At 44.1% G+C, this 10,678-nt stretch overlaps 1 protein-coding gene across 4 annotated transcripts in view; it reads right to left on the bottom strand.

Moving 5' to 3' along the window:
* Positions 1 to 1,125: 1,125 nt before the first annotated feature.
* Positions 1,126 to 10,678, bottom strand: part of TSSC4 (tumor suppressing subtransferable candidate 4) — a 24,406-nt gene continuing 14,853 nt past the window's right edge. Inside the window, exons 1-3 of one of the 4 annotated variants that reach the window (XM_073554320.1) lie at positions 6,031 to 6,187; positions 4,659 to 4,731; positions 1,126 to 3,567 (exon numbers count right to left, since the gene is read on the bottom strand). In XM_073554320.1, the coding sequence (XP_073410421.1) occupies positions 2,605 to 3,492 (888 nt within the window). In that variant the 5' untranslated portion in view covers positions 3,493 to 3,567; positions 4,659 to 4,731; positions 6,031 to 6,187 and the 3' untranslated portion in view covers positions 1,126 to 2,604. Of the gene's footprint in view, positions 3,568 to 4,658; positions 4,732 to 5,563; positions 5,862 to 6,008; positions 6,188 to 10,678 lie in introns of those variants that run through there. The other 3 variants (XM_073554321.1, XM_073554322.1, XM_073554323.1) reach the window with 3 other exon arrangements.

Below are 10,678 nucleotides of genomic sequence, written 5' to 3'. Positions count from 1 at the left end.
AACGCAGGTGAATACGCATGTGATCACTGAACCATGCGGAATAACTGAGTCCAATACATTATACGGGTTAAATTTATCGTCTCCCCAAGATAAATAGCCATGCTGCGGTCTGGAGAGATGCGCCGGAGGTCTGTCTCCGCGGGTGATCCGTGGGTGTCTGTGGACGCATAGTGGACATGGGATTTCTAAAATATATTAGAAATTATTTCTCTTAGGTTCAATCTGCAAAAAGGGACACAGCATCTTGTAAGGAGTTAATCTACAAAAGGAAGGAATCGGCTGCCTGTAATATGAATATCTCATTATATCCTGTTCAGACAGTCATAGGAGTCCATGGTAAGGTTTACCTCTGTTACGGTCTCTACCCTCCTCCTCCAGAATACACCGGAATCCATTTATGTGGTTTCTTTTTAATGTTAACATCAGCTAACATCTACCCTGTGTTTCCATGCTTAACTCTCCCAGTCTCCCACAACGCAGTGGTATCCAGCAGCTCAGATGCAGGAAGTCAAAATAGTGAGACAGCAGAGAGCCTGACTTCAGTTTCCCTTCCTTGTAGGACAAGCGCTATTATCCCTAAAGTAGATATGAGTTTTTCACACTTACATTCAATGTATTTGAGCAAGGATTTACATTTTGGTTTTCATTTACATCATGAAGTTTCCCGTATTCTCTTTGTCACGTATGTGACTGTAAACTTGTGACTCCTCACATAGCAGTGTGGGACCTGACAGGCCAAGGAAACCTGAGGACGATCGCGGGGAGCCGATAGTTTCGAAGAAAGAGTCCACTCCCTCTTTTAACCATTTAGATGCAGCTGTTACAATTGACAGCGGTATCTAAAAGGGGTAATAGGTCCCAATCGGTTCCAAAAATTGACACTGCAGGGTGTCAGCCATCACATCGGACACCGCCCTGCATTTTTTTCCAAGTGGGGAAAATGGGGGCGCTCTACACTTATTCCTCAGCACCGTAAAACAATGGCATTGATGAATAAGGCCCCTCGGTGGCTGCTGTGTTAAAAAGTACATTAGTGGTCGTTAAGGGTTTATACCTGTGCTTTTTGAGAAAATGTTTGCTGAAGTGGCAGAGGCGGTTTTTTTGGGCATCAACGACTCCGGTATATAAATCGCAGTGGTTTGATTTATTCCGCTCTCTTGTCACATGAGAAATTGGCTCTTTGAGCCCTGAAACGCATTGTGTATTATCGTTTTCTATTTCTGCTCCGAACATCATCCGTTCTTTGCGCCTAATACAGTCCAATTTGTTACAAACGCTGGTTCTCGATGAAAGATTCACTACATTACTGGAAAACAAGGACCTCTTACAAAACTAAGAGGCACAAAATAGCATCATCCATCCGTATGAAACGCTATTTACTTTTTATTGCTGGATTAATGTGAAGGCTGCATTCCCTTACATACTTAATAACGGCTTGAAGATTTTGTCAAGGCTGCCTTTTAATAGCAGTTTTCGAGAAACACTTAACAAAAATGACAAAGAGCCTTGATGCAAGTTCTAACTCTTCACATATACAGATTTTCACTAATTACTTTATCAAACACGTCAATCCTATTTGTGCTAAAGGGGGTGTCCCGTCATTAAATTTACTACTAGTATGGTTCAGGAAAAAAATTGCATTTGGGCATATTGGGGTTCTCCTGGGCAGGCAGCTACCGGGGGATTACACCAGTTCTGAGATTGTTCAGAAAGTTATCTTGGAAGGGAATGCACGTACACATTATGAGTGTGCTAGATCATTGCAGCCTCTTCCTTACAAGCCTTTTCAATAGTGAAGAATACCTGCCCTAGAGGTTGGGATACACAGCAGCTTTGGCCACTGGTATATGTACCATAGAGGGAAATCATGTAGCCATGAGGCCTCGGGAAAAAGAGGTTTGGTTTTAACTACCGGGTGGGGGAGACCTTGTGCAGGACTCCTGATACCAGAAGAACTGCATTGCTAGCAAACAAGATGGGGAACGGCCTTAAAGGGAGAAGAGCGACACAAAGAAGGTATCGCAACCTACCACCATAAAGGGGGCCCCCCCAATAGGTCTTCCTTAAGGAGACTGTGCAGACTGATACTATGATGGATGTAAGGGGGTTATATGAGAAACCATTTGAATCTTTTACAAAGCAATTGAGGCTCCAGGATCAGAAACCTTCACATACTTTCTTCTTTCACTGGTGTGTATGATGTAGACACACAAATGTCAATACGTAGGGCATGAAGCACATACTGCAGTTAAAAACACTGAAAAATGACCACACCTAATCTAAAAAGCCCCTTCTTATACAAGGAACGCTTACATAAAGAGCTGCGGGTTATATTCGCATATATGGATGTGATTGCATTGGAGGTCCTCAGATTTGGGGGTGTGAGAAATTATTTTAACGGCAGGAGACATATGTAAGCAATTCAGATTCTGCGTCCCCTTATCTCTTTCTGAAGTAAAGTTTGTTGAGATGATGGTGTCAAGTTGGAACTACAGCAACATGCACAATGTTACTAACTTCATCATTACATGACTACAGTAGATTGATCTTTGACAAGGTTCTCTCTTTGAACCCCACCAGTCCAACCCATCATCTTCAAGCTCTTTAAGAAGCGTCTGCTTCGTCTTCATGAACAGTTTTAGGCCTGATATTTTTTCGGACCCGTTTTTTAACTCCGTGGAACCCCAAGGCTTCGTCCTCTGCTTGATCCTCTGGCCCCTCAGTCTCATCCTGATCTTCCTCACTCAAAGCCTCAGACCTGTCCAGAGATCCTGAGAGCAAGCCAATTTTTTCACTGCTCTTCTGTACCTTTTTGGTGGGTTTTGAAAACAGAATTCTGCCCTCTCCAGAACTGGAGGAGTCTTGGTTGTAGGAGCGTTTGCTCGTTTCTTTGGGGTCCACTTTAGATTCCTTTTGCTGCTTTAGCTCCGTCAGGAAGGTTAGAGCTGTATTGCGATTTGTGCGATCACTGGTGTCTGGAACATTCTCCAAGCTGTATTTAATCCAGCGTTCTGGATGTGCTAAATAATCTGGAAGACGTCCACTAGGAACTAAGGGTTTTGCACTGGTCGTTCTCTTGCTGGTTGGCTTTTTAGTTTCTTCTTCAACACCAGTAGTACCTTGCACCGATTTCCCCCCTTTGATGTCATCCAGTGACTTATCTGCCATCTCGCATTTTCTATTTTGCTGGCCAAGAGGTGAATTCTTCTGTAAGTCAAGTAGACCTCCAAAGATACCATGGCTGCGCTGGGAGAAACCTGCATTAGTTCCCTTCAGGGTAAATGGAAGCACTGAAGGTTTTTGCTCTCCTTCCTGTCTAGCAACTTCTTCATCATCCTCTTCCTCTCCAGGACTTAGAGACGTCACATCTGCCTCATCTGACAAGGCAGGGTCGGAATCACTAAGCGACAGCGTGTCAGGATCTTTCTGGAATCCGTAGGCAAAAGCACTGAAAGGTTTTGGGGGACTGTCTTTTTCTTCTGACTCCGACATAACTCAAGAAGTAGGGGGCAGTGTTGGCCCGGCAGCAGAAAACAGTCTCTTCCACACAGACAAAGATTCAGATGCCTGGAAGCAAATATATAATTGTGTTAAACGTCTTAAGAATGATAATTCTTTAATTTGACAAATGCTGTAAAACTTTTGCTGACAGGGCAATTTAGACGCCAATAAAATCTAAAAAAACAACAACAAAAAAAAAAAAAAACTTATTCTGCTATAACCATATATATTTTTCTGGAAGTAAAAGCCTAAATCTTTATAATAAATTTTGCATCAAAGTGTACCATTTTGTTAAATATTAGTGATGAGCAAAAATTCCCAGATAAGGTGTTATTGGAGCATGCTTAGGTGCTAACCGAGTGAATCCAGCGTGCTCAAAAAATATGCGTGAGTCCCCGCGGCTGCATGTCTCGCAGTTGTTCAACAGTCACAACACATGCAGGGATTGCCCAACAGACAGACAATCCCTGCATGTGTTGTGGCTGTCAAACAAGTGCGAGACATTCAGCCGCGGGGACTCTAACATATTATTTGAGCACGCTGAAGTCACTCGCTTAGCACCTGAGCATGCTCAGATAACACCTTATCCCAGCACGTTCGCTCATCCCTAGTGACAACATGAAGAGAAGTCCTTGTGTTACAAGCTGCCCTTTGGGTGGCGACTGCTGCAAACAGCACAGAGATCAGAGCGCACCTGCACTGACGACACTGTGCGTACTCTCGGCTCCTGTCAGTGTCAGATTGTGCGAGGCTGAGGATTCAATTCAGGCAGCACTCCAAAGCAAGTGCTGTCAATCAACATAAGTGGAGGGGGCAGAGGATTGGAAATGAGGGGGAGAGACAGTGCAAAGATCAGTTGGCCACTCCAAAGGTGCCTTGAGGACCCCTAATTTACATATGTAAATGCACTGTTTTTATGGATAAAATTGTAATGACGTAAAATCTACAGATCAGGTGACTGTGTCAATGGTTTACATTGAGTTTGGGGGGGGACTAGACTCCTCTTATCTTCCCAATCCTTATGTTCTACGACAATCTGTTGGGGGCGGTCCGAAGGTCCTAAGAGACATTAGGGGTTTGGTGGATTCCAAGTGACGGGATGGGCTGACTATTGTCTAATGTGCATGAGGGGCTCAATTCACATATGACAGGCTTACCTGGTCGTGGGCTTTTACCAGCTCTCCTTTTTCGGGGTCTGTGAACTCCACCAGTTGTCGGAGAGACTCGACTCTACAGGAAATGAAAAGCACAAAATATGAAGGTAAGCTTGAGTAAAGCAAAGGTGCACAAGGTCAAGGGGTCTCGCTAAAGCATTTAGGGCTCATGTAGAAGTCTGTGCAGATTGGTCCCAGCATCGATAGGGCCGCGGGTTTCCTAATCTGAGCGTTACAGCTTCAGAGGATTATATGGAGGCCATCACTCTCAGGTTGGGAAACCTGTGGCTAGTCCGTGCTGGCACCAATCTGCACAGACTTCTACAGGAGCCCTTATAGTGTATTACGAAGGGTGGTCCTACTAAAGAACTCCCTTTCTGATGATTTTTGGGTGAGACTAAGGCTGACAACATAATTCAACAGGACGAGCCTTCTTCACCCATCGGTGGCCACTGGAGGAGTCAGCAGCAGCTCAGCCCACATGCGTGCTCACCACATGTACATGCACTGGGGACTAACAGCCCCGAAGGACAGCCTTACAGTATGTCCGCTGCTGAGAACAGCGTGTGAAAGTGGCCTCTGGGCGAATAGGAAAAGACTTTATCCTATAGGTTGAACGACAAAACAAGAAAAAAAAAAATTTGAAGACCCGCTGGTTTTGGTCACGTCGTCTCACCCCTTCAAAAAACAATAAACGATGGTACCAATAAAAACTACAGCTCCTCATACAACTATCTGCAGAGGAATAAAACTAATGGCTCACAGGAAACGGAAGCAGAGTTATTTTTATAGGATTTTTTTTTAAATTGTTAATAAATTTGTTATCGCCAAAATCAAAGAGTGTTACCAGAAAGTGAACAAAACAACGGTTCAAATCCGCACGGGAAAAATAAGCAAATCTCACTCACTCTGCTGGCAATGGAAAAAGCGGCTTTATTTCCTACATGGGGAAAAAAAACTGCAGCAAAATTGCAACATGTGAACAAGCTCTGCAAAAAAAAAAAAAGTCGTCACACGGAAAAATAAAAATATGGAAGACGGAAGGTGAGGAAAAAGGAAGGGCGCAAAAATGTGCAAAACGAGTCCCTGGCTGGCCCAGGAATAATCGTGCACTACTGTACAACTACTACATGCTGGGAGTTGTGGTGCCACAGGCCGCACATGGCGGCAGGTACCGGCCACGGTCTCCTCTGTGCCATGTACCATCTCATACTGCGTGCTCTGGGGTGTATTGACATCAGGCACTAGGAAGACACTGCAGAACTACAATCCCCAGCATGCCCTGCGGCGTGCATGGCTGGGACTTGAATTTGCACCGCAGTGAAATGGCGGCTTCACGGGATTTAATCGTACTTAGGCGAAGATGAAACCTTACAGACTGTCCGTGCTGATCTGGATCGCTCTCAGCTCAGCGATAATTGCTTCTCGTTGCTCAGCCTCCATGCCGCGGGGTGAAAGGTCACCGATTCCCGGGGTTCGGGCCACCTACAGGAAAACTACATTTCCCACAGTGCAGTGCGCCGACGCGTCACCTCCGCTCTGCTTTATAGCGAGCGCCACCTGCTGGGAGAATGATTGTAACCGCACCTAATGTTTGGTTGACGTACAGGGGTGAAAGACTAGTTTGCTCTGTTGTGCTCACTCGGTGCTTCTTCTAGGTTTCACTTTACCTCAAGCAAAAAAAAAAAAACTACGTGACTGAAGCTGCTGTTTGCGCCTATGGTCAGCACGTGTGCTTGATCGAGCCAGCTTTCCCACAGTTAAAAAAATATATTTCACACAAATTTACTACATTTCAATATTCATTTAGGTGATGGAGTCCTGTACAACAGACTGACCAAGGCCAGGTTCACATAGCGTTAAGGCTGCTTTCACACTTGCGTTTTTTTGCTGCGCGTTTTTTGCGCATACAAACGCATGAAAAAAACGCATCATGCGTTTGTGTGCATTTTTTGCGGGTTTTGGTGCATTTTTTTAAAAAAACATGCTTTTTTGCGCATACGTGCACATTACAATGCGCACGTATGCGCACCCATAGACTTTAATGGATGTTTTGCTGTAAAAAAAACCGCATTGCGTGCGCATGCGTTTTTTGGGGCAAGTCGGACGCACAAAAAATGCAACAGGATGCATTTTGTGGGCCCGAGCGCACACTGCAAAAAAAGCATGCTCATGCAAACGTGTACAAACTTATGTGTATGCGCACATAAGCGCACCCATGTTACAATATAGGGGAAAAAACGCATGCTTTTTTTGCGCTAAAAAGCAGCGCGGAAAAACGCAAGTGTGAAACCAGCCTCACACAGCCCGTTCAACGCATAGCGCTGACGGGCTGCGTTACCGCTATAGCATAACGCGCTAGCGGTGACGGAGCCTCAGACGCTGCAGCCCGCGTCCGAGGCTCCATCAGTGAATGACGGCACATCGCGAACGCATGCCGCTTTACGGCATGCGTCGCGATGCGCCACATAATGGGGCTGAATGGCAGAGTTATCGGACTGCCATAACGCAGTGTGACCCCGGCCTAAAGGTGTTTTCACCTTGCGTTTGTGGGTAATTTTAGGGCATACGTCCGAACCACCCCTAAAAATGGGGTTCGGATATATGCGCAAACAGGGACATAGACTGTAATGATGACGGCAGTGCGAACTTGTGCTGTAACATGCACCATCTTCGGGAGTGTACAACATACAAGTAGCCGCCTCCTGTAGGCGTACATTCCCCAAAAATATTCCACGTCAGAGCGCACGTTTGCTCTGCCGTCACCACTATAGTCCATGGGCCCATCGACGCATATGTCCGAACTCCATTTTGTTGGGGGGTTAGACGTATGTCCGGACAATACCCGCAAATGAAATGTGAAAACAGCTTAAGAGCGGTTTCACACGTCCAGATAATTCCGGTACCAGAAAAACCGGTACCGGAGCTGTCCGTGTGGATACGTAGGCCATCCGTGTGCGATCCGTGTGCTATCCGTATGTCCGTGTGTACCATCCGTGTGTGATCCGTATGCTGTCCATGTGCTGTCCGTGTGTCCATGTATTGAAAAAATTGGTTTCAATGTTAACCCTATGACTCCTAAAAACGCACACGGACGGCACACGGACGCCATCCGTGTGCGGTACGTGTTTACACGGACACACTTGTATGGGTCCGTGTGATCCGTGCTGTTGCACAAAAACGGCATGTCAGCGTATTTTGCACACGGACACACGGTCCGTGAAAACACGCTGACATCTGCATAGACACATTCATTAGACTGTCTATGTGTGTCAGTGTCTCCGGTACGTGAGAAAACTGTCACTACACGTACCGGAGACACTGACGTGTGAAACTGGCCTAAGGCTATGTTCACACGTCGCATTTTTGCTGCTTTTTCTGCAGTCAAAAACCTGCTCTCTTGGCAAAGGAAGCTGCTTACGAAAAGCAGGTTCTGTTGCGTTTTTTTTTCATGCAGATTCCATGTGTGATTTGCCTACAATACACGCTTATTCAGCAGTTATGCGTTGTTGCGCTTTTTTTCCGTGCGCTTTTCTACTTTTTCAATATTTTCTATGATGAAAACACTGAAAGAATTGATATGCTGCAGATTGAAAAAAAAAAGCAGCAGTTTTCCAAGTCAGTCAAGGAAAAAAGCAATTATGTGTATGAAATTCCAGAAATCTAGTACTGTAAAAATCAGCTTTTAATTTGCATAAAAAGCAGCAAAAAACGCAATATGTGAACAAAGTCCAAGGTTTACAGTTGATGTGCAGAAGTAATTAGTCCCCTCACCTCCACAGCCTATTTTCCTTTTTTTACATTCCTGTTTTTATGGATGAGGCAATACCAAATATGTTTTTTTTAATTATTATTTTTAACGAGGGAAAAAGGTAATTAGAATTTTTACATATATTTTGAAAAACTTCCACCCCCCATTTTTTTTCGTCCCCTTAGGGGTCTTGAACCTGCAATCTTCGAATCGCCTAAACTGTGTACTGAAATCATGGTCTCTTATGAAGCGCAGCTGAGCTTCAGAGGGCTACTGAGATGGCAGGACCCCGGCTGCCATGGTAATCTATTGGTTCCCCGTAATCATGACGCGGGGATCCCACCTCAGAACCTTTTTTTTCTGGAGTGTCATTCATGGCCAATTTGCTTTGGCCTTTTTAATTGGTTTTAATCCCATCTTTGTCACTTGTGTGTTTTTCGTTTGTATGCTAACAATAAAGAATTTTTTGACAATATTATGTTATATTTTGCTGACCTTGGGGTTGATCGCGTCCACTCTACACACTTCTTTTCTTTTTCTCATATGATCCCATGGGAGCCAGCGCGCACAAGCACCAGTAACAATGCCATTTAAACACTGCTGACAGAGATTGTCCAGCTCTTAAATGGTTAACAATCGAGACTGTGGCTGTAAGTAATATAGCCTGCATCTAGTACACATGGTGGGAGCTCTGCCCCCCCCCCCCCACACACACACACAATCATGTACATGTACGTGATTTTGTTTTAAGGGGTTTTAAAAACTCTAAAAAAAAGTGGTTTTACCCCTTGGCAACCCCTGACGTTTTCTTTTTCATTTTCGATTTTTCCTCTCCTTGCTCCCAGAATCATAACTTTTGTATTTTTCTGCTGACATAGTCGTATGAGGCCTTGTTTTTTTTTTGCGGGATGAGTTGGTTGTACCTTTTGAATGACATCATTCCTTTCACTTTACAGAAATGTAATTGGCATCCCCACCCATCCAATAAACGTATCCAGCAATGAATAAACAATACACACAAATGTATACCAGCAGTGAATAAACTGACACATAAGTGTATACCAGCATCCAGCTATGACGAGGATAGGAAAAATGATTGCTAACCGAACATAGGAAATGAAGCCTGTCTTTATTTTGATGGGTGCTGTTCCAATACAACTGACTGACAGAAAAAAGGAGGGGAGGAATGGCACATCCACACTGAATAAAAAAATCAGATTAAAATCCACATGATGGATTTGGAAAAAAAATACTCTGCCGTGTTTCTGGCACTAGCATCCAGCAATGAATAAAGCATATTCAAAACCATACATATAAGTATGTAATAGTATCCAGCAATGAATATACTATTCTCAGAAATATATATTAGCAGTGAAGAAACTGTATACATAAGTGCTGAATATACTTGCATCAAGTAATGAATATACGAGGGGCGATCCAAAAGTAATGATAATCGGTTATTTCTATTGCACACAGAAATTAAAATAAAATGTTTTCTTCTCTCTTAGGTACCCACTAGTCCAGGAAAAAAAAAAATCACTTAAATATGCCACGATTCTCGGGAGCTACATTCATTTGAATATGAACTGCCAAGGGGTGAACATCAAAATGGAAAAAAACCAGCTCAGAGCTGTCATCAAATACCTCTGCTTGAAAAAAATGTCTACCAAAGACATACACAGCGACTTGGTGGAAACATTGGGGGACTCTTCTCCTCCATATTCCACAGTTGCATGCTGGGCCAAGGAATTTAAGCTGGGAAGAACATCGACGGAAGATGAACATTGCAAAGGACGCCCATCCACGTCCCTCAATGAAGAAAACGTGAAAAAAGTTGAAGAAGTTGTGTTGGCAGATCGAAGAGTGACTATCAGGCATGTAGCTGAGGTCACAGGGATCTCATATGGCAGTATTCAAAGAATCCTTGCAAAAGAATTGCATATGAGAAAGGTCTCCACGCCTTGGGTGCCAAAAATGTTAACCAACGAGCAAAGGAAGAAACGAGTTGACATTTCAATAGCAAATCTCGAAAAATTCCAAGCAGAATTTTTTGTCACGTTTTTTGACCATGCATGAGACCTGGATCCACCACTTTGATCCCGAAACTAAGCAACAATTCAAAACATGGAAACGAGCCGACGAACCGACGCCGAAGAGATTCAAAGTGTCAAGCTCAGCAGGGAAGGTTATGGCATCCGTTTTTTGGGACGCTGAAGGAATTATTATGGTGGACTATTTGGAGAAGGGACCCACTATTACGGGCTCTTACTAC

The sequence above is a fragment of the Dendrobates tinctorius genome, unplaced genomic scaffold (assembly GCF_039654945.1).
Source record: "Dendrobates tinctorius isolate UK_male_01 unplaced genomic scaffold, ASM3965494v1 ptg000211l, whole genome shotgun sequence".
NCBI classification, from domain to species: domain Eukaryota; kingdom Metazoa; phylum Chordata; class Amphibia; order Anura; family Dendrobatidae; genus Dendrobates; species Dendrobates tinctorius.
This window is presented reverse-complemented; position numbering and strand designations above follow the sequence as displayed.